The sequence below is a fragment of the Lactuca serriola genome, chromosome 5 (assembly GCF_051521515.1).
Source record: "Lactuca serriola cultivar US96UC23 chromosome 5, Lser_US96UC23_V15, whole genome shotgun sequence".
In the NCBI taxonomy this organism is placed as follows: Eukaryota; Viridiplantae; Streptophyta; class Magnoliopsida; order Asterales; family Asteraceae; genus Lactuca; species Lactuca serriola.
In genome coordinates, this window is record NC_136412.1 from 356,261,755 (window position 1) to 356,286,312 (window position 24,558).

General features: G+C 34.5%; 3 protein-coding genes across 3 annotated transcripts; 2 read left to right on the plus strand and 1 right to left on the minus strand.

Annotated features, from left to right (window-relative positions):
• Window positions 1-8,769: 8,769 nt before the first annotated feature.
• On the plus strand, window positions 8,770-9,362 carry LOC145051141 (uncharacterized). The gene is made up of 2 exons (XM_078999269.1): window positions 8,770-9,177; window positions 9,267-9,362. The coding sequence occupies exons 1-2, from the start codon at window positions 8,770-8,772 to the stop codon at window positions 9,360-9,362; spliced, it is 504 nt and encodes a 167-aa protein (XP_078855395.1).
• Window positions 9,363-9,404: 42 nt separating this feature from the next.
• Window positions 9,405-9,979, plus strand: LOC145051143 (uncharacterized). The gene is made up of 3 exons (XM_078999270.1): window positions 9,405-9,662; window positions 9,708-9,733; window positions 9,817-9,979. The coding sequence occupies exons 1-3, from the start codon at window positions 9,405-9,407 to the stop codon at window positions 9,977-9,979; spliced, it is 447 nt and encodes a 148-aa protein (XP_078855396.1).
• Window positions 9,980-13,667: 3,688 nt separating this feature from the next.
• Window positions 13,668-16,459, minus strand: LOC145055615 (heat stress transcription factor A-7a-like). Its single transcript, XM_079003967.1, has 4 exons — window positions 15,412-16,459; window positions 14,313-15,162; window positions 14,031-14,207; window positions 13,668-13,888 (listed from the first exon to the last, which is right to left on the minus strand). Exons 1-2 carry the CDS (start codon window positions 15,730-15,732, stop codon window positions 14,443-14,445), a joined length of 1,041 nt encoding a protein of 346 aa, XP_078860093.1. The 5' UTR covers window positions 15,733-16,459; the 3' UTR covers window positions 13,668-13,888; window positions 14,031-14,207; window positions 14,313-14,442.
• Window positions 16,460-24,558: the final 8,099 nt, after the last annotated feature.

A 24,558-nucleotide genomic window follows, 5' to 3' on the forward strand; every position in this document is an offset into this window, starting at 1 on the left:
ATCAGTTCGACCCTACTTAACCATCACCACATAAATATAGTGTCAGTGTGTATTTAGGTAATTTTTATCATATTAATTTGATAGTCTCGATAGCCAACCAATTTTGGCGTGTTGCCATGGACTCGAAAAATATTTAACTATTTTTATGATCAGATCTTTTCTTACAAATATACCTATTGAGATAGATGCAAAATAGAAAACACCGCAAATAGATTAATGAAGTAAGCAAAACTTCAAAAAAAAAAAAAAAAAAAAAAAAAAAAAAAGAAGAAGTTTGGCGACTTTGAAACCTCGTCATTCGCTTCTCTTTAGATCAATAGAGATCTACCAACTATTCGGCGAGTCCCTGACAAATACATCTACCCAAAGTATACATGAGATCGATACCACACTCGTAATTTATTTTTGTTCGGCTTTCATTTTAAACAAAAGAAAAAAAATATATATATATATGTATACAAAATAGCAGCCTAATTTTATTCCCCTCGATCGTTATTTTGTACTGAATAGAAGTATTCATTAGATTTTGATACGTTGCTTAAAATGAAAGAAATAAAACAACATATTGCTATTTTTTAATAGTCAAAGACGATAATCAAACAAAAATGAATTATTTTACTTTACGTAATTTGCTCTATAAGTTGGTGCACTTAAACCGAAAGCTAGAATATAATGGGCCTTAACAATAAGTTGATGAGGTAAAGAATGGGCCTTTTAGCTTATAATGAAAAATGTATGCATCAAGCAAAATTAGACCAGACAATGGAGCGGGTTTTGACCCTGATCCGATCCAAATCCGTAAAAATTATATGGGTTTAGAGCGTAGTTTTTGATTCCTTTACCTGTTAATGATTCATACCCGCTAACCCTTTTATTAAATGGGTCGGGTATGGATCATCACCGATCCGCCCCATTTATAACCCGCCCCATATAAATTTTAGAATTATATATTTATATTTTATACTTCTTAACGTTTAATTTTAATGTCAATAAAAAGTCCAAAGAATAAAACACTTTTACATAGGAATCGATAAGTCGGTTTCTAAACTTATAGACTTCTATCAAGAATCATAATGTCATTCAATTTATATTCATCAAAAAATCGTCATATGCATTTCTAATTCAATAAATCATTTTTTAACATGAAAAAAGCTAGCAATTATTATTCGTTATCACTACAACCGACAGTCATAAATCAATTCAAAGTTGTTGCAATAGTGATTTTTAATTCCGATTGAAATTCAATTAAAATGTGTTTGATTATTTAAAAAACCTTTGGTTACGGGGCGGGTTTGGATATTCATTGATTCGATGGATAAGGGTATGGGTTTGATTATTTAAAGCCTTGTGGGTTACAGAGCGGATTTGGATCGGATTTTGACATTTGTTAAAAGGGTTTGAATCAAGGCCGATTCGCTCCAAACCCGCTCCATTGTCAGGTCTAAAGCCAATGTGGCTACGTACCTGCAAGGTCAACGGTCAAGGTCAGAGGTGCATGTGACCCGGACTTGTAAAAACTAAAAAATCGATTCGGATTCAAATCGGGGGAAAACTAAAATTCGTTAAGTGGAATCTGAACCGTCAATCTCTGGTTATTTTTTAAAAAAGATAGGAACATCATATATTTTGAAAAGGATAAAGATAAATATGAACTATCTAAGTTTTAACAAAAATGTCAACATTGGATATTTTTACCAAATTTTATTTAGTTAAAAAACAGGTAAAAATCGTATTTAACCAATTTTTTAATACCGTAAATACGATTTTGTCTTCGTCATAGACATACCTATAGTGACGACATGTCGTCGTGATAGAATTAACCAGTTAAGTTTGACCTATTAAGTTACAGAGAAAATATATTGTTTCAGTAAGTTAGACACGAGTGAAAAAAAATTGGTCACATTTCTGAAAAGCTACGGTGACAACATGTCGTTACCACTAAGAAAAAATAAAAAAGTTGTTGATTTGAAAACTATTTTTGCATCTTTGCTTACATTTAGTATGAGAGTATGTGGATGTCCCTTGTATCCATATAAGATTTGACAATTAGTCGGTGTGTGAGTAAATTTCTGTTAGAAAATAGGGGATGAAAAGATTGCTTGGAATCTCTGAAAGTCGTGATTCACTATCAAATTGAAGTATTTCGATGGTACAGATCGAACACTCAATTGGATGAAATTCAGAGAATGAAATCTGAGAATGTATTTGATAATGTTCTTCAAGATGTACCAGAAAAATGACCAAAAAACGGATATATATTCATGTCTAAAAACTGTCAATAGACAGTTATAAACTGTCATAAAACTTCCAAACCTGTCAAAAACAGATCTCAGGGAAAAAAAGGGTCAACTTTCTAAAATTGGAATTTTGATGCATTTTTTAATATAGCAATATATTCCAAATAAAAAAATTCGATCCCAGCCAGGGGCTCTGCCCCTTGGACCCCGCCAGGGGCGCTGCCCCCGGACCCCCGTTCGTCTAGGAGCTTCGCCCCTAAATAACAATGTACTTTGAATCTTGAAAAATTTGAACAAGTGTGCACTCCTACACCATCCTAACTTGTTCAATATTCAACAAGATTACTTTTGGTCAACAAATTTAATCCTATTACACTTAAATAATATTTGATGATATAAAATCACCAATAAACTTTCCCCATTTAAGTGTAATTCTGATTAAACTTAAAACAAAACATAAACAACAACAAACTGATGCATAAATGAAATGTCGTGACGATTGAATTTCATATTAGTATATTACTCGATCCAAATATTCGAATATCAGGGGTGTCTCTAAGGATTGAACCCTTTCTATTCAAAGTGAATACATGAAGATAATACACACACCAGTTTACATTCTCATAATTTCTAACTTGACACTATATTTTACTAGCTTGTGTCCCATCCTTCAATAAGCATATCAAAGCCAAGTCCCAACTTTTTGAAGCAACTAAACTTCATGCTTATATAGGTAGTTCTTTTATTCTTGCACCTGCAAATGCAATTTTTCAAAGAACTATTAAGAAATAAATTTTCAACCTCTTTAACTTGCAGTACTTAACACATACCTTGGGATGATCATAAAAATGTGTTCCAATCTTCAAATATCAAGCTTTCCACATTGAATTCAACATCTAATATTGCATTAGATGGGAATTAGGTATCTTAATATAAAAGATTTTAAGTGGACTTTAAACCCATCCCTATAGCCGCCTTGTGCACAAGATCTCTTGCTAACCCTTTGGTTAGATGATCGGCTAAATTCAACTGAGTTCTTACAAACTCCACAGATATCACACCAGTCATGATGAGCTCACGAATTATGCTATGTCTAACACCTAAATGTCTAGACTTTCCATTGTACACTTGACTATAAGCCTTAGCCAAGGTTGCGACACTATCACATCTGATAGAAATGGTAGATATCGGTTTGGGCCATAATGGAATCTCATAAATCAAATTCCTTAACCACTCAGCTTCTTTACCAGCAGCAGACAATGCAACAAACTCAGACTCCATGGTTGAGTTAGTAATGCAAGTTTGTTTCTTAGATGCCCAAGAAATGGCACCTCCTCCAAGAAGAAACACCCAACCACTTGTAGAGGAGTGATCCTCTAAGTTGTTAATCCAGCTGGCATCTGAATAACCTTCCAAAACAAAAGGATATCCACTATAAGTTAAACCATAATTCATGGTCCCTTTCAAGTACTTGAATACTCTACTCACAACTTGCCAATGATGTGAACTAGGATTACTAGTATATCTACTAAGCCTTCCCACAGCATATGCTATATCAGGCCTAGTACTAACCATGGCATACATTAGACAACCAATAGCCCTAAAATATTCAAGTTGAGACACTGGAGATCTTTTATTTGGTAAAAGCTTGAGACTAGGATCTATAGGAGTGCTAACAGGAGAACCATTCTCAAAGTTAAACTTTTTCAATATCTTCTCGATGTAATGAGATTGAGAAATTGAAATCCCATTGTTTCCTTGTTTAATTCTTATACCAAGAATTACCTCAGCCTCCCCCAGGTCTTTCATTTCAAAACTGGATGATAAGAATGTCTTGGTTTTATTAACTTCTTCTAAATCAGTGCCAAAAATTAACATATCATCCACATATAAACAAATCATGACTCCTTTACCCGAAGTATCAAATTTGCTATATACACACTTGTCATCTTGGTTTAATGCAAAACCATTAGACAAGACAACATCATCAAACTTTTGATGCCATTGTTTTGGTGCTTGTTTCAAACCATATAATGATTTCTTCAACTTGCACATTTTGTGTTCATTTCCAGGCATCACAAACCCTTCAGGTTGTTTCATGTATATTTCCTCATCCAAATCACCATTCAAGAATGCAGTTTTCACATCCATTTGGTGAATCACAAGATTATGTATAACTGCAAGAGCTAATAATAATCTAACTTGTTCAATATTCAACAAGATTACTTTTGGTCAACAAATTTAATCCTATTACACTTAAATAATATTTGATGATATAAAATCACCAACAATTTCTAGACAATCCTCACGTTACACAAGTGTTGCTCGCTACCACTTGTTTAGTGCATGTGTGACGGTTCACATGTTTCTAGTTATGTGTTTGTTAGGAAAATAAAGGATATATTGGAGCGATTCCTTTATATATGATGCAAATCCAAAATGGTTGTGTGAAGCATGCATGCTTGTCTATTAACCATCATTGTGAGTTTGGATTTTATGAGATGGACTTGGGAAGAGGATAGATGCATATTGCATATTTTATATTGTTGGTTGAATTATCTCATTTGGTTGATTGTATTGTTGGATTTCTTTTTATCATCTTTGGATAACCATTGTTAGCATATTCAAAATTGGAACTCGACTTTGGATATACGGGTTATAAACCCTTGATTTTGACTCGTGGGTTAATAAATCCTTTGACTTTGGAATTACATGTAACACCTCCATTTTTATGAGAAGCTTCTATGCTATGGTTAAAACATTTCATAACATTCTCATGTTTTTTTAAATAAGGTCCAACAAAAACCATTGCTAAAGTTTTATATTATGGGTGTTAACAAATTCACATCAACTATACCATAACAAGCAATTCTAAATTTATAAAATATCAAAGATAAAAGTCTAGAAAAGCTTCACTGTTGTCTAACTTCAAAATATTTCAAGTAATCCATATGTGCGCACTTACACCTTGAAACTTACACCTAAGATACATGACATTAAAAAATTACATAAGATGAAAATGTCATGTGAACTATATGGGTTTGGAGATAAAAAATACTTTCAAAAGGTTTTATAAAACTCATTTCTTTACTTTCCAAAACATTTTCAAAACATTAAATTTTACATTCAAAATCATACACTTATATGTATGCAGTGTGTATGTAATGTATGATCGAACTTCTAACGTCTCAAAAATACTACTAAAAATTTCCATTTTCAAATCACCCAAAACGATACAACCATTTGGTTTATAACTAGCCAAAGTATAAGATATTCTCAGCCAAAGATGGACTGAGATGGACATAAGAAATGGGATTTAGAGTATATGCATTGCATTCTTTCTAATGTTGTGAAGGTAATATGTTGATATGTTTTTCCAAGTCTATGATATTACTTTAAACCCACTTAAAGGATATTAAAGTGCTAGGTTGATTTTAATTTATTTTAAACCCACTTAAAGGGTATCGAGAAGCTATGTTGATTTAAAGTATTTTTATGGGGTTTAACTTTGAGTAATTATGATCGTCATCATCATTTACTCTTGAAGATTTAACCCCGGGTATACTCAAGAGGCATTCTCATGTCTTATGCTATATTTTGACATGCTGCTTAGGTTATAAATAAAGAAGGGAGGCATAGATACTTAAAAGATGATATTAGATGTAATGTCCTGGCTATCTTTTGAACTAAATTTGAATTGGTACCAAATGTTTATCTACACATGCTTTAAAAACTTAAAGTCTGATTTTGAGATGAAAATTTGATTTTAAACCATTTTAAAATCACTCTATATGCGAGAGATGTGTCACAACATAGCACTGATGTTTAACACTTAAAATATTTTTGGCCAAAAACATGTTTCAAACCCTTTTGGTCCATAAATATTTGAAGTTTTACCCGGTACAAGTAGGATCAATGCTTTTCACTAAACATCCTTCATTTTTTAAAGCATTATCTTATTCTCCTAAACATTCAATATTTAATGGATTCACTTGTAGCTCAAAAGTTATACTACTTACTAAGTAGGGATGTTAAAAAGTCTCGTGGGACCCCGTTCCCGTGGGGCTCCCATCCCGTTTGGGAGAATTTTTTTTAAAAAATCGGGGGCGGGGGAAAGGTTAACCTCCGCTTTAATTTCGGGGGCGGGGTAGGCAATCTCGTCCTGAAATCTCCATGGGGACCCCGTTAATAAATTACACATATATTTATATATATTAATTATATAAATATAATAAACATAACATGATTTTGAGCATCTAAAATTCATTTAAAAAAACATATTTTTAAGTTGTTAGTATAATGTTTTTAAGATGCCATAACTTTTTTATTTTTAACATGTAAGCTTCTGCTATAAATAATTATTTGTTACTTAAAAATAGCTTCTTTTAACCTAAATAATAACTTTTTTTCCCAAAAAAATGCAACCCAAAAATCAATCAGGGGCGGGGGAACGGGGGCAGGGGCGGGGTAATAAAGGGGATTCAGGGGCGAGGGCGGGGGTTAGAATGCTGAACATTTCGGGAACGGGGATGGTGATGCACTCCCCGTCCCGTTGACATCCCTATTACTAAGCCAAATTTCACATGCAAATTTTCATATAATCTTTCACTACAAATAAGTTCTAACATTTGCTTCAACCTAGATATGAATGTATGTTTATAAAGAAAAAAAAAACATTATAAATTAAAATATGTTCATTTGTTTTTTTTTTATATAAAAAATAAACCATAAAAATAAAACAAAAAACAAATGGATTTTTTTTGTATATTCGATGATTCTTTTATTAAAAAAATGTAAAATCAACAACAAATAATTGTGATAACAATGTAACTTTTTGAAAGTATTAATGGTCTTTTTAGAACGAAAACATAAGGTGCTTACATAAGATATTGGCCCAATTATACTGACTTATACCTTAAATGCGATCACCAAATTTTAATTTCCTTGGTTCGTATGAAGGATTCGACATTTAGAAAACACACGGATGGAAAAAAGGGAAGAAAAAAAAGTTAGATTTTTCTTGCATTTAATTCTATCATTAAAGGTTTTGGTTGGTTAAGTAATAATCAGGCGTATTTTGGTAAAAAAATTATATATTTATTTTTTAAGGTAGACTATTATTTTGGGATAACTCAAAAAAGAAACATATATTATAAATATGAGACTGGAGAGAGTACTAAAATAACAAAATAACGAAGAGCAAAACAATAATATGGTAAACAAAATTGAATAAATTTGTCATTTCGCATGTGCTCAAACTTGTTTGCAATATTCACTCCAGTAACCACAAGTTCTAAAAATATATTAGGAAACGACCGGTTTAAGTTCTAAAAATATATTAGGAAACGACCGGTTTTTAAACAATGACTAATATCATTAAAGTCCAATATTTTTGCCACTAAATTGGAGAAACCCCTAATTTTAATGTTTTGTTGACTGTAGACACGATATTTTTGTGGAATTATCACTTGAAAGCTAATACCCGGTGACGACCAAGTAACTTGTTCTATCCAGTCACCATTAAAATATTCCCTAGCCATCACCTTTCACAAACCATCACCGATAAAGGGTTTCATGCATTCGACAAGGCCTTGACCCTAGAAGGGTTTCACAGTCCCTAATTTTGCATTTTGAAGCTCCGAAATCGTTGGTGAAGTAAGGTGGAGTAGAAAGGTACGTGTATGGAAAAAAGAAATTGATACTTCTGAGGGTGGTTATCTTCATCTATGAAGTATGGAGTTCCAAGTTTGAACTAACAAGTTGTTTTTTTATGAAATAGATGGATTCTACTTCTGGAACTAAGAAGCCTAAAGGGCCTAAGCTCCCTGATAAGACATACCTTCCAGACTCTAACTCCGATGATGAAACATTTGACTTTAGCTTCTTGGATTTTTCTGAAGAAACTTTCAAAGCCCCCTCAAAACTATATGATGATCATTTTATTAACTCATTATGTGATGAAAACATATTAAGGAAGAGTATTGATGGAATGGTAGATAATGGAGACATTCTTGGTGGCAAACCAAATGAGCATGCCTACTTAGATGAGGACGATGAAGATGTTGGTGTCGAGTATAGGGTGCATGATCCCAATGTTGATTGGAAAGAGATGAGGCCCCGATTAGGAGACTGTTATGAATCTCCTTCTCAACTCAGGTTTGCTTTCCCTAACTATGCAGTCCATGGAGGATACCATCTTTATTTTGAAAAAAAAAAGTGATAGAGTGAGGGATATAGCTAAGTGTGGTAGTGAAAGCAGTAACAATAAAAAATGAAGTGTCCATTTAGGGTTCCAGCTGGATGAAAGTACAATGAAAGGACATTCCATATTAAATTCTATAATGAAATTCATCTGTGTGCTAGGGACTATCACTTTGGTTCCCTAGTTACTAGAAATTGGTTAGCCAAACAATACCAAAAAGATGTAATCATGAAGCCCAAGATAAAACTACTAGAGATGCAAGCAGATGTGCTACGAAGGTTTTCAGTGAGTATATATGTTGGGCAATGCTAAAGAGCAAGGGCCACTGTAATGGTGATGATAGAAGGGAAGTTAGAAGACCACTATGCCAGGGTTTGGGACTATATAGTTGCAATTAGGTTGAGTAATTCGGGTACAACTTGCTTGGTGGGGGTAGAAAGTAATTCGGGGTGTAACTATTTCAAGAGGTTTTATGTTGGCTTTAAGGATTTCAGGGATGGATGGAATAGAGGATGTAGAAAGGTAATAGGACTAGATGGTAGTTTCTTGAAGGGGCGGGTAAAGGGGGAGATTTTAACTGCTATTGGGAGGGATGCAGCCAACCATGTTTACCCAATAGCACGGGCAGTTATGAATGTTGAGAATAAGGACAACTGGACCTGGTTCATTGAGAATTTGGTTGCTGATTTTGATCTTGGTGTTGGCAATGGACTGGTTGTTATCTCAGACCAACAAAAGGTACCAATAACATATATTAGTATACAATATATATTTCTATGTAATACTCATTAACTTTTACATGTGTTGTGTTCGTTTGTTAATTATAGGGACTTCTACAAGTTGTGGCAAGCCTACTCCCCCATGTTGAGCACAGACAATGTGTTAGACACATCTTTGCAAGCTTTAGGAAGAAATTCACATGATTGGAGCTAAAGAATTTGTTTTGGGAAGCTACTATGAGTACAATGGAAGGGGACTTTCTTGCTACAATGGAGAATATAAAGAAGATAACAGAAACAGGATACACCTATATTATGGTAGGGAAACCTAAAACCTGGTGCAGAGCCTTCTTTTCTTATGGGTATGCTTGTGAACCAATGGAGAATGGGGTTGCAGAATGTTTCAATGGAATGATCAAAGAAATAAGGAAGAAGCCTCTACTTCCAATGCTTGAGGAAATAAGGATTCTCCTTATGAAAAGGTTTTATCATCAAGGTCAAGAGGTATCCAAATAGAGGGGTAATTGTGAGCCTAACATACAATTGAAGATTGACGAATTTGGGAAAGATATGAGGTAATATTAGCTTTTATGGGCTTTCATCCAAATGTATTAAGTATTTATTGTTTATGTGTTTAATTTGTTTGTTTTGTGTGTAGGTTGTGGACAGTGATGCCAAGTGGTGGTGATGTGTTTGAGACAAGGTATGGCTACAATGGATACAAATTTGATTTAGCTACTCACACTTGCACCTGCAACTTGTGGATGTTGTCTGGCATACCATGTGTTCATAGTCAAGCTGCAATCAACTATATCCATTAAGATCCAATTTAATTCCTTTCTTCTTGGTTCTACAAGGACAAATATGTTGCAACATATAGTCAGAACTTGTGTTCAAGGACTGAGTTGATTAAACCATTACCACCCCAAGTTAGAAGGATGACTGGAAGACCCAAACTAAAGAGAGTGAAGCATGCATGTGAATCACAAGATGCCAAATACCCCTCACAAAGGTAAAAGGTTCTTAGGACTGTGAGGTGTGGAAAATGCCAACAGCTTGCCATAATAAGATTTCATGCAGAAATGATGAGGTACCTAAGCCCCCTGTCCCAAAAAGGAAGATTGGAAGACCTAAGAAAGATGGAGGAGGCCAACCTATCTTTTACCAGTTCCCTCTAGTTGGGTCTACTATACCAAGAAGGGATGTTGCTCCCCCTGTTTTAGAATCTAGTAATCAAGATGGTGCTTCTCTAGTTTCTGAATCTGGTGATCAAGATGGCGATCTTGCTGTTACTCCTATGAAAAGGACTAAGATGATGGCAATATGATGAGGGAAAACTAAAGTTTCAGGATCAAGGAACAAAACACCAAAGAAAACACCTAACGGTAAGCAACATAAGAGTTAAGCAAAGGAGGAGGTGTCTCTAACATGTGATGAGGCTTTTGATGATCTTTTCATCCATACACCTAATGGTAAGCAACCTATGAGTCAAGTAAAGGAAGATGTTCAGGAAAAAGAGAATGACAATGAGGTGAAGGTGAATGAAATAGTAACTTTAAAAGAGTTGCTACAGTATGGATATGCACATGCTGATGCAGTGGCTGCTATGAAAGAGGTATGTGTTGTTACATTATTGTTTGGCTTTCATATTGTAGATGTACTAACTAGACTGCCATATTATAGGTTTATGGAGAAGTTGAGGAAATAGATGTTGATGAAAGAGAGTCTAAGGAAGGAGAAGTTGAAGAAGGAGAGGCTGAGGAAGGAGAAGTTGAAGAAGGAGAGGTTGAGGAAGAAGAACTTGAAGAGAAAGTGTGTGTGTGAGAGAGAGAGAGAGAGATTGGAGCAAGAGTGGTACCCTTGGGTCCTGGTTCTTACAATATCCATTAGGAGAAAAAGAGGACTCCCTCTGAAGGAATTAGGAAACTGAAGCTCAGGAAAATGGTCCATGATGACGATGGTGGTGGTTCTACCAAAACCCAATGGCTTTTAGATTAAGAAGTTGTGTTTAAGGGTTGAATGGGCATTAGTAAATAGGTTGCCCTTTTTGTAAACATCTACTTTTAGTATACTTGTCTTTTGGTAACAAACTTCCAATTTCTATCCATAATTTTTGGTAGAATTAGAAGTTTGGTTCTAATTAGGTTACATGGTATGGTAATGGTTTGTGGGAAGCTTTGTAAAGTACATTCCCTTTTTTGGGTTGTTAACTGACATTGAAATTTGGGAAGCATTGTAAACTACATGGTATGATTGTTAAGTTATCAATATGTGTGTCTTGATCACTATAATTGTTGTTGCCTTCCATGTTTTGGTTAGTTTGCTAAGCAGGTTGCAATTAAATGTTCAAGATTTGGTCATTTTATACATATGTATATGTTAAAGGTATTGTCATTACTAAGACATAATACATTGTTATCATTAAGACATAATAAGTTGTTATCATTGTCATCTCTTACAACACCAAAATATCACCATACATAACACAAGCATCAACTTATTGTCTAACTTAACCAAAATACCCTTACACCTAAGCTACTACTACCATTCCACCTAAACCTAACTAATGCCTATAACTTTGCGGTGCTTTAACCATAACATTGTGAACCATAAACTCCATCACAATCACCACCACCAAAAGCATGACCATCATAAGTAGCACCACCTTCAAAAGGTTTAAAATATCCACTTGAACTGCTTTGTTGTTCTTGGCATCCTCCGAAAGCTTCAAAATCTTCATTCCAAATGCTTTATTGTTTTTAGCTTCCTCCAAATCCATATGGAACTTCCACATAGTTTCCTTGTAGAAAGTGTTTGGCAGTGGTGGATCAAGCTATAAAGAAATCATATTTTTTTTGAGTCATGCACAAAAACCACTTCTTTATACTGGTTCAACAAGACCACAAAAAGAAGTAGGAAACTTGATATTACATAATAGTTTGGACACCCCCTGAATTTCCTCCATGGATTATCGACAGTTTTGGAGATCGAGAATGTCACAGGTTCATCACACTCACATCTCAAATCTTCAAACCAACAATTCCTTAAAGCCTATTCTTTGTACCCTTGTGTGTGCGACACTTTGCCCTTTTGCCATAATTCCATGAAAATATCATGCCCACAATCAACGAAAAATTAAATTCATGGTTTTTTTTTCAATTTAGTGCCAAAAACAAGGGACTTTAGTGATATTAGTCCTTTAAACAAGTAACATAAATTATCAACAAGTTGAAAACTTATAATTTTCAATTTTCAACCTAATCTTTTCGAATAAAAAAACAAAGTCGGAATTTCGAACCCTTTTCATGAGTTTTGAACTTGTTCTTCGTGTATCTAGATTGAGTTTCGAATTTTTTCATGAATTTCAAACTTTTTTTTTTCATATCACCGTTGAAATGACATATTGATGAAACAATTAAAAAAATTAATATATCATAAATGATAGTGATATTTGATAGAGATTTTAAAAGTTTGAAACGATTAAAATACATTGTGGGGATGATGTAAGTATTCGTCGTCTCGGTCATTCAAGAATATGCTCCACTACCAATTCGTCAAACTGTCTGGCAAGCTCTAGCTAAGCTAGATTTGATTGATTTTTTTATAGTTGTCAGAATTTGAATCTAATATGGCTTTTGACCATCTATAAAGAACTTAATCCATAAAAATGACACGTAAAACAAGAGTCATATAATGAGTAATGCAAAGAGGTCATCAAAATGGGTTGGGTTATCCGTTGACACGTTTCCTTGTATAATACATATGGCTAACGAGAGTTATGCGGGTTAATCCATAAAGAACTTAATCTATAAAGAACTTAATACATGTGGGTTAATATGGCTAACGGTTTAATGCATGTGGGTTAATATGGCTTTTGACAATCTATAAAGAACTTAATCTAGTCAAAACTTTAATCATAAGCTCACTTCTTCCTTTTATTTCAGAGAACAAACTAGTGGAGAGAGATACATGGTGATTTGGAGCTTGAGAGAAGAGGCGTGATTTGAAGAGAAGGGGCTTAGAGAGTATAACATGGAGCTTTGGAAATGTACAATACCACTGCTCTATTAGATTTCGATCTAGGGTTTGGGTTTACATCCATATATGTATCATAAAATTGATAAAAGTTTTGTATGAGATTAAGGATGAGAATCATACATTAGATCATCAAGCTGTACTCTACCTCAATTTTGTAGTTCTAATTCTAAATAAATGACCTTAGGTTAATTAAGCAAGTCATATGTCTCTATGTTTATCGTTAATATAACTCCAGTTGAATAAACAAAAGTAATATGAACATGAATAGCCGCAAAACAATGGAATCTCGAGTTGGATAATAATATTATAATAATATATGACCCACAAATAAAAACCCAACGCAAAGCAAACCACAAGCAACCAAAAGATCGTGGCAAGGGAACCTCCACGCTTCCGCTTTCCTAAAGGCTAAATACAAAACCCATCAGATAACAAATATTTGAATAATTACTAGAGGCTGAAGTACACAAATAAAAAACCTCAAAAGCACACTCCCATCATTAAATTACAGGTGAATAATACAACATTTAATATAATATAATATATCGAAATATATTTATATTTAATTAACATATCAACCCTTGTAAGTAAAACCCATTTACTGGGTTTTTTCTTATGATGTAAGAAACAGCTCAAATAGTCATCGATCAATAGCTGCTCCGGTTGGACCGGTTCAATATCTTCAGATCAATCTACAACATATTATTATAGTAATTTATAAGCCACAGGAGATATAGATTCACCATGAAATTAACAATATTACACGCTACTTTCAGTAATTAATAATCGACACACATTCAATTCAAGTTTCAATAAAGCATTAACAATCATAACCTTTGAGAACAAGCAACGTTCATTTCAGTCAGCAGAAAATGCTTCCAATCTGATAACCAAGAAAGAGTAGTAGTAACATAAGAGTATCAAATCTACAAAACTTAAACAACAACGAACGCATAAAACAAGAACATGATAGTGTGTGTTGGCAATGGTATTGAAATGGAATGGAATCCCCTGTGAAATGACAAGAAAACCGGAATTAAGATGATGATGATGATGATGGAATTGGCTTTGTAATTTGTAATTTGTACATAGACAGATAGAAAACAAACAACGAACCGATAGCAGCAGCTTTCTTAAAATCTGTGAAATATCATTCATCTTCAGTCACCATCATCAATCAGTACCTAACTACAATGATCAAGAGATAACAATGGAAGATGAAGAAAGGGTTAGCTAGCTAAGCTTCCTACTTGGGATTCGAACCCAAGAAATCCAACTTATCAGCCAAGAAATTCACATCTTCAACACCTGATCTTTCACTAAACAACTCTTCCCAGAATTCATCATCAAGTTCTTTCTCTTCACACATCTCATTAGCTTCTTCTTCTTCTTCTACTACTTCTTCTTCTTCTTCCTCTTGGTTTCTTTTGGCTCTACCAAATCCTTGAATCTCTAAAGCAAGTGCCTCAAGCTCAGACACCTGAGAAAACTCCTCCTCCTCTGGTTCATCTTTAATAAGCTTGTTTCTGGTTCGACTCGATTCCCCACTTTCAACACCATCAAACCCTCTAATGGCGTCTCGAAGGTCCTGTCTTCTACCATGTTGGACTAACTTTCTGACAAATTCAGGATTTTGCATAGCTTTCGCCAAGAAACTCATCACCTTCTGCTGTTTTTTCTCTGTCCCACGTATCCTGACTTCCATGGCTTGAAGTTGAGCCCTAGTGTTCTGTTGCTGTTGTCGGAGGTTTACTAACTCCATCATCAGAACTTGCTTTTCGTGTTTCAGACGCCCAACTTCATCCAATCCGAATGATTCAGGACAACCTTGAGAAGCAGCTGAAGATGATGATGAAGAAGAAGAAGGCGCGCGTCTTCTCTTGATGTTCTTCAAAACGTGTCTTTGACCCCTCACGAACGCTTCATTCGCAAACTCCCATACATCCGGATCTATCTTTCTAAAACCCTGCGTTCAGAAACCGAAAGCTCTATAGCCAACAATTTCCGAATAAAACATATACTGTATATACTAACTAAAAATATCTAGACTAATTTCCGGTATTCTTCATTCATCATTTCGTAGCCCCATCTTTTGCCATAATCAATCACATCTTCTTCTAGCTTTGCATAAATGAAACTTTGATTATTTTTAATTTAATTGCGAATTAAAACCATGGGAAAAAAGAGAGAGAAAGGGAGTGGGAGAAAGACTTACATAAGTATTGAGTTGCCTGACAAAACTAGAGAAATTGTTGTGTTTAAAGTATCGAGGGAGGAGATTAGTAGCGAAAGCATGTGGATCCAATACAGTGAAGCTTTGACCACCTCTGCTCCAAGAAACAATGTGGTCAATACTTCGGTCGTCGACCATATCATAGATTTTCGTCAAAAAAGGTGGGGGCCCAGCATCATGAAGACCCTCCATTGGCTGTGGAAGTGGTGCTTGAATCGCCGTTGGCCGCCTTACGCCGTCGCTATCACCACCACCACCACTTGATGGATACTCCTCCTTAACGACCGAGAAGAAAGGATTCATAATCGACCCCTTCTAAATCACAAGTCTTTATCGACGGGTTTTAATTTACCAAGATAATAAACCCAAACGAATCACAAATCCAGAATCTTTCGTATGAAAACCCAGATGGGTTTATTCAATTTTGCAGCAAAACTCAGGAAATAGAAGATAGAAACTTGTACTACGACTACGACGATGAAACTCAATAAATCAGAACAAGGTCAATTACAAATCTCAGATGGGTTCATCAAAATTAGCATCAAAACCTAGGAAATATAAGATTAAAGTTTGCACGACGATAATTAGACCAGACAAATTACAACAAGATAATCACAAATCTCACGAATTTTCACTTTTGAAAACTCAGATGGGTTCATCAAACTTTGCAGCAAACCCGAGAATATATAAAATAAATTAAAACTTGCTGTGATGAAAGATCAAACAGATTGGTATACGCAAAGACCAAATCTAGAGTAGATTAGGGCTTTTGAGCAAAATTTCAGTTAAAAACAGATAACATAAATGGAATCTAAAGGACAAACTGACATTTGAGGAAAGTTGTTGATAACTGCCAGAATCATGGCTGGCGCTGAGCTATCCCCTTTAAGAAAGTTCTGGTATACTAAATTTATGGGTTTTTTTGTAAAAACAAGAGTTGAATTTGGGCAAAAATGCAGACGAAATGTGCAAAATTTCAGGGCAAGAAGGAAGACGAAGGTTCTAGATACTACTTATCCGAACCTTCCACACTACTTATAGCGAACCTTCTCTTCCTCGCTATTATTTTACTTTTTTTTTTTTAATTATTGATTTGTATAGAAACAAACAGTGGGGCTTCATTTTTCTTTCATATTAAAAAGGAGACGTGACGTTTTTATTGGAACCCATGAACACAGTGAAAGGTGCCATTAAATTCAGATTTCTTTAGCGGAAGTTGTAGATAAAATAAGTTTCGATTAATTTAGAGTAAAACTTTAAAATTGGAAAAACTGTTAGATAACCTTTTTTTTTTAGAATTGTTATTTGTAAAGAAAAAAAAAACGTGTTAATATTAATAGGGTCTTAATGTTTTTACTTTTACACAAATAGTCCAAATTCTGAATTTTTTTTGAAGATATAGTCCAAGTTAAATATAAATAAATATACAAGTTGACAACTAAAAATAACATAAATAATATGTTTTTATGTTTAATGATTCTTAGTAGTTATAAATTAATCATTTTACCTCAAATTAAACTATTTTATCTCCATGTAAAACCATTTGTTAATTATTCTTGTAATATCTTAAGAAATATACCTAATACATCCATCAATAATAATAATAATAATAATAATAATAATAATAATAATAATACACTACAAGTTGTAAAGTAACATTAAGCTTTGTTCAATGTTTTGTTAGAAATTTGGGTATAGAAAAGTTTGGAAATTCTAAAAATTGTGATTATTACTTTCAAATCTAAATATCTGGATGGTACTCCCAAATCCTCAATTGGATAATACTCAGAGACACAAGAACAAAAAATATTTTATGATATTTTCGTATGTACCAGAAATAAGACTAAAACCAACTTTAAGATCTTTGTCTGAAAACTATCATATGACAGTTTTAAACTGTCATAAAACCATAAAAGCGGATATACGGATAAGGGTCAAATCAATGGTCAATTATCTAAAAAATCAATTTGCTGATGCATTTTTAATATAGTAACATACCCCAGCCAGGGGCTTTGCCGCCCCTTGGACCCCGCTCCCGGCCCCCGGACCCTCGTTCGTTCAGGGGCTTCGCCCCTAAATGACAGTGTACTTTGAAACTTGATCAAAGTTAAACAAGTGTATACTATACACCTTCCTTACTTGTTTAATATTTATCAAGATCACTTTTGGTCAACAAACTAATCTCATTACACTTAAATAACATTGATGATAACAAATCACCAACATGCTTCTCAACCATAACTACCAACGTGTTTGAAATTTCATTTAAAAATAATTTATTGACTTGTTAGTTTTTTGAAAAATCAATAAGTCAAAAGAAATGTTTGTCAATATGAAAATGACTTTTAAAATAACTATAATCAAACCTTCAAAAAGATAATTTCAATAAGTTAGGATTTCTAACTTTTCTGTAACGTCCCAAAATTCAACCTAAATTTTTCATTAAAAATTTAAGTGATTATTCAATTTCACAACTTATGAAAACTTAGATAAAACCATTTAACTCAAAACATTTATCAAAGTATCGTCAAAAGTTATCATGTGCACAAATCTCTCATGGATGCGATGTGATGTACACAAAAGTACCTCATAGTCTTAAATTTATAATCTAACAAACTTTTACTAACTATGCACGTATAGACAGTGTACCTAGTCATATTATAGTATAACTTGGGTAAGTTGGATGTCGATCACATGTAACGGAATTTAATTAAATAAATTAACTACTCCTAATTAAGGTAAGAAACAAACTTTGATTCGGGGGGAGGGGGTTTACTGATTTTTTTCAAGATCAGGAGAACTTAAACTATCAACTATCAATTAAGCAGAGAAAACAAGTTAACTTCAAGAATTAAAAGAATACTTCCCTATATCTGGTTTTACTTCTGATGGGTATTATGCAAAACACATAAATCTTATGCGTGCATGCAACCCTAATAATTGATCTATTTTTTCTCTAATTGAACATACAACTTGAACACCAAAATAGAAACCCTAGAACACTAGCATATTTTGGAAAAATACAAATAGGGCTAGAAGAATCAGACCTTGATTGTTTTTTAGTAATAACAATGAAAAGTTCTTGTGTTGTTGAAGTCTTGAGAGCAAGTGTCACAAATTTCACGCCTCTAGTGGTTCACACCCAACACTAGCAAAGGAAGATGATTGAGAAGAAGGAGAAGAGAGGCTCCAAAAATTCTGCTAGGTCTTCCAAAAACAAGTGGCGGAAATTCTAGGGTTAAAACCCTATTTATAGTGCAGTCATTAAACCCTAGATAAGCCCCAATCCAAGATTATCTTAAACCGGGTAATTATCCACTTTTCTAATTATCCACCAGGGATTATTCTAGAAACCCTAAGGCCTCAAGAAAGCCGTCCAATCCTTATGGAGGGTTCCAGATTGTCTCTTGCTCAACTATTGAACAATTTCACTTCAGTCCCTACACTTTTAATTAATTCCTTTAATCCCAAAATTTTCTGATTAAATATTAATTAATTATCACTATTTCTAATTAATATATTATTCTCATAATATATTAGCAAATTATTTATTTTAATTTAGTAATAAAATAATAAATCAACCTCTTTCTCCAAAATCATCTTGTCTAATTGCTAGTTTTAAGGGCAACTCAAAAAGACTGTGCTACTATCAATTTAAGTATATACCAATTATAGTTATGACTTAGACACCTAATCCAACAACTTTCTCATATGGTTGATTTCTAATGGATAGATAATATTGATTACCAATTATCTACCTATCTTTAAATATTATTAAAAGAGAACCCTTAACTCATAAATGAAACAATCATAGCCCTTCATTGCATTTCATCAATAGATTTTTCACCCTTAGATCATTTGATGGCATCATATACTTTTCTTTTCATCGATGCTTAGGACCTCCTGTATCCTCTCCGTAGTTTCCAAACTTGGACGTTTACATTGTGTTTAACAAACACACTATCATATTTTTGTCTAATTTTCCCCCCTTATTTGGTTTCCTTTCTTTCTGATTACGGTCATGCGTTCTCTGTCGACGAACCCCATGACGATCCTTCTTTGTGTCTAAACCCTATATTATGCCTTATATCTCCTTTCCTGATTTGCCTCCTTCATCAAGTTTTCATTGGAAGAATGAAAAATTGCTCCTGTTGTTGTTACAGGTAGTATATGTGCAAAATCCTAGCAATATTTTTTCATTAGGGCTTGTTGAAAAACGATTTGCAAATGTAACTTTTAGTTATTTTGATCAGTTTTTAGAAGCTTATTCATAAAAATTAATATATTTCTTTTGATGTTCTGTTGAAGCGTAAGAAAAGAAGTAGTTTTCATGTTTTGTAATTGTGTTTTCGTGGACCTGACCCCTTCCCTATCGATATCGATTTGCAGGTATTTTCATAAACACGAAGTCTGTTTTCATTAGTAATTGACTCTCGAACAATGTTAAATTGACGAGATGGTGTTTTTTTAAAGGTTATTTTGGTATTCATGTTATTTATTTAGGCAAATATTTGTAAGCCATTTTCATTTTTCTTCTTCTTTTCTGTGATTTTTTTCCCTATGATGAAATTATCTTTCATCTTGTCACCACAATGGATGTAAATGAAGAAAATAATTGTAATGAGGTTTGATCACCTCACCTTCTCCAGAACCGCCACACACACACACCATTTATTCTTGATTTAGTCTACAAACACTTTGCACTTCAGTTATCTGCTTAAAATTGACAAAACCACTATCCACTAACTCGGGAACCGAGTTCTCATATTTATGGGCATGTTTGTGATTTGCAACAAAATACATTTTCATTTAGTTTCTTTTCAAGATATATATAGTAAAGCTTGGAAATTAATTAACGCTTGGTTTCTTTTCAATATATATATATATATATATATATATATATATATATATATATATATATATATATAGTAAAGCTTGGTTTCTTTTCATTTGAGGTTGTTTGGGAGTGGCTTCAGCTTGTAGATCCAGAGTCATCTTCATCTTAGCAAGTCATTTGAGGTAAAAAGCTCTCATCTTGATGGTTCTTTATGCTAGATCCAACTTAGGGTGTTATTTGTGCATTTTTGGTTCTTTTAAGCCATATTTGAGCTTATAGTTTACTCCACAAACCATGGGTGTTAGATCTTAGCACATTTGAGGTCCCTTGTCCATAAAAATGCAACCTTTATGAGATATCTTGGTCCATGCATGTGTTAGGTTCCTTGTTATGGTTCTCTTTGAGTTTTGGGCCTTATTAAGACATGCATGGGAGTAAATTTGCCAACTTTACATGTTAAGTCACTACTTAGGACCAGATCTGAGAGTTTGGCATGATGGCTTAACCAATCTAGTTCTTAATAAGTTGGTTTTGTTTTCTACAGAGTACGCGGGGCATACCCAGCTCGTACGTTGCGCGTACTGGCCCCGGAAGGAGTACGCTAAGTGTAAGCCTAAGTACGCCCAACGTACTCAGCTGTTTGACTTTTGCGTTAACTTTCATGGGTTTAGGCCATATTTTGGGCTTTTAGGGTTTGGAGCCTTGTTGGGTCATTGGACTTCTGACTCTAGGTCATTAATAGACTATGGGCTTTCTTGGAATTAGGTCCATGATGATTTTTGGGCTCAATTAGGAAGGTGGGCCATATTGGGCCTTGGGATGCCATTTAGGAATTTGGGCCTTTTGAGCAAATGAGTTGGGTCGTGGTTTGGGGCCATGTAAGAAAAGGGTAAAATGGTATTTTACCTTGGATGTTGGACAAGTAATTTATATTCTTGATAATTGTGACAACCCGAAATTTATTCCGTCATTTTTAACCCGTTTTCCGTTAATAAGTCTCGTTTTATTTAACTGTCCGTTAACTTTTGGACTGGTTAATTAATTTGGGACTTTTTAAATGACTTAGTAAGGGTTGAAACAAATTAGAAACACCCTTATTAATCCCTTGGAAAATTTTAGTTTCAACCAAGTCAAAATACGGCCACTAAATCGGGTGTGACCAAAAGCCCCGTTTAACGACAGTATCGGGTAGATTTCCACTGAGCCTCAACTCAAGCCCCTATATAAGGGAGAGTAAACTTCATTTCCACCCTTTTTACTCTCTCTCTACACTCTCTCTCTACAACTTATTTTCGAGCCAAAATCGTCCGTTTCGAGCCCCAAACGAGTAAGCAATCTACCCTAACTTGTTGTATAGCTTAGGTAGCATGCAAATTCATGTTTAAAACATCACATAGGGGTAAATTCATGTGTTTACGGCCCAAGAACACTCTTGGACCTTGAACACCATTAAATGGGGTTTTTTAAGCCCCAAAACCCCTCTAAACTACCCCTAAGGTTAGATATGGCTAAATGACTTATGGAAACGGACTTAGAACACATTGAACTTAACTTTTGGGGAGTAAACTTGAGTTTACTGCCCAAGAACTTGCTTGGGCCATAAACTCCTCTTCATGGGGAGTAAAATCAAGTTTAAGTGTTAGAAATGCCCTCAAACACCTCTTATGGCCTTGGAAAAATGTCTAGAAGCAATCCCATTGATGTAAATGCTTTAAACATTAAAGAAACCAAGGAAATAGGAGTTTACGGCCGTAAACCCCCCTAGGAAAGGTCCATGGGCCGTAAACTCCTAAAAGGTGCCCAAATGATGCCCTAAACTCCCCATTTGACTTGGAAAAATGCTTAGGATTTTATTCTCTATCATTTAAGCCCTTAAAACACCAAAAGAATATGTACATAGGAGCTTACGGCCGTAAACTCCTTGTTTAGGGCCGTAAACTCCTTAATTGGTCCATTTGATGCCTTAAATCCATTCATACACTTTATATTTGGACCTAGCAAAATTCCACAATTGATATAAGACATTTTGGCATCCTAGAACACCCTCACCATGAGTTTACGGCCGTAAACTCATGGGGAGTTAGTCCCAGGGCCGTGAACTCTGTAAAGAGTTTACTCTTGAAGAGTAAACCCCCTATCTAAGTCATACACACCCTTAAATGTTACCTGGGACACTCCAAGCACTCAACCAAAGTGTTTTCCGCACTTTAGGATGTGTATACTTGTTTAATTAGTATTATATGTACTAATTGTATGTAAACATATGTTATCATATGTTAATAGGTCACTGAGTGTGTTCAAGTCTTTATTTGACACCAAGCACCCAACCGGCACCTTCGTTCGATCCACTTACATCATGTGAGTTCATACCCCTGAATTAACCTTTTTAAATGTTTTTACGGGGGGGGGGGGGGGGGGGAATACAAGTTAAACATCCCAGTTATCATATCAATCACATGTGATTGATAACCCGCATGCACAAGGATTTATTACACTGTCAACTGTTTTTACCAAGTATGATACTGTAAATGGTCTTCCAAAACATCTTTACTTGTACAAAGCTTTTCTCAAATTGTTTCTCACACTGTATGTTTTACTTAAAATCCTGTTACGGCAGTATGTTAAACAAAGGATTTCTTTACCCAAAATGTTTTATCAAAGTTTCATTCAAAACTTGTTTATGAAAGGTTTCCAAAGAATTTCTAAAGGTTTTCAAACTTATTTTATAAAAGAATACCAAATCGTGATTTTCCTATGTATAAAGGTTTTCCAAAGTTTTCATCGAAGTTTTCTTCCATGTTTTATACTCCTACTTCGTTAGATTGTACTGCCTTGTTATACTTCTACTTAGTTAATGCTCTTACTTAGTTAAATGCTACTACTTTGTTAACACTTTTACTTCGCGATACACTTTTACTTCACGATACGCTCCTACTTCACGATACGCTCCTACTTCACGATACGCTCCTACTTGTTAACACTTATACTTTGTGAAACAATTCTACTTCGTTAAACACTTAAACTTCGTTAAATGATTCTACTTAGTTAAATGTATGCCTGTGCTTGTATAAGTTATATAAATAATGGTTAAAGGACTTAGGAAGGCTAGTTCGCCCTATTTCCTTTTCTTCGTTGAGATGTGGTCTGGTGGGATCAGATGTCCGTCCGAAGGTCGTTTGATCATTAGTTATATATTATGTATACAAGCATAGACATATAGGGTTACATTAGTCAGTTCAGTTGTGAGTCTCTATCATTAGTCCAGTATTTTACATCAAATCTCACTATACGAGATACATCTTCAATACACGGCCTTCTCTGTTGTCAAGTTGGTAACCATAGTCTCTTGTAGGGAGAGCGGACATGGTGTGTATAGATCTATATGGGATTGACACCCCCGCACCCTGACTGCTAGCTACAGTCCACGGCCTACCAAGCCAAGGGGTGACAAATGTCATACTTACACCGACGCTTGCAGGGCGCCAAGTTCTCTAGTGTCTATCAGTATGGTTACGAGTATCTCGGGGTTACCTTATAATTCATGGCCTTAAGGTAACGGGTTTTAACATTGTATTCACTGTTTTTAGACCTTGCTAGACGTATCATTCATTTGATACTGTCTGGGGTCTGTATTCACTGTTTTTAGACCTTGCTAGACGTATCATCCATTTGATATTGTCTGGGGTCTGGGTCTCTTTTCGTTAGACTGAGCCAGGCGTGTTGTTCATTCGATACTCTCCTGGAGTCTATGATTTCTTTTGCCTCATACAACAGTATTTCCCGTTGAGGCCTATGTTATTTTCCCTAATACTTTTACTTGTAATATCCTCCTACTTTCTTTAAAGTCAAATACCGTATTTTGATAAGGATAATATTTTAGGGAAATTCTTCTTTAAAACATAACACTGTCGGGTCTTGGTAGAAGACCACTTTTAATTAGAAAATATAGGATTTTCTGGAAAGGACTCTAATACACCGTTGATTCTAAACTACTACTTTTATAAAGTTATTTGAATAAAATGACACTAAATACTTATGAACTCACCAGCATTTATAAAAATGCTGATACTCGCTTTCAAATAACTTGTATTCTTAGGTCAGCTTTAGACAGGTACATTCCAGGAGCTTTTGGATGAAGACAGTTTAGTACCAAGCTGCACCTATATTATTACTTGTATTACTTGATGTTTTCTATGTAATGTAAACCATGTAAAACAATTACTATTAATGCAATGGTTGTTGTACTTTGATTACTATACTGCATATGTTGTGATACTTGACATGACGTCATC

Coding starts and splice junctions, on each gene's coding strand:
- LOC145051143 (XM_078999270.1), top strand. CDS start 9,405: ATGGAAGGGGACTTTCTTGCTACAATGGAGAATATAAAGAAGATAACA. Junction 9,663..9,707: donor TTTATCATCAAGGTCAAGAG/GTATCCAAATAG, acceptor ATACAATTGAAG/ATTGACGAATTTGGGAAAGA. Junction 9,734..9,816: donor GAATTTGGGAAAGATATGAG/GTAATATTAGCT, acceptor TTTTGTGTGTAG/GTTGTGGACAGTGATGCCAA.
- LOC145051141 (XM_078999269.1), top strand. CDS start 8,770: ATGGTGATGATAGAAGGGAAGTTAGAAGACCACTATGCCAGGGTTTGG. Junction 9,178..9,266: donor TTATCTCAGACCAACAAAAG/GTACCAATAACA, acceptor TGTTAATTATAG/GGACTTCTACAAGTTGTGGC.
- LOC145055615 (XM_079003967.1), bottom strand. CDS start 15,732: ATGAATCCTTTCTTCTCGGTCGTTAAGGAGGAGTATCCATCAAGTGGT. Junction 15,163..15,411: donor TCAGGCAACTCAATACTTAT/GTAAGTCTTTCT, acceptor TTCTGAACGCAG/GGTTTTAGAAAGATAGATCC.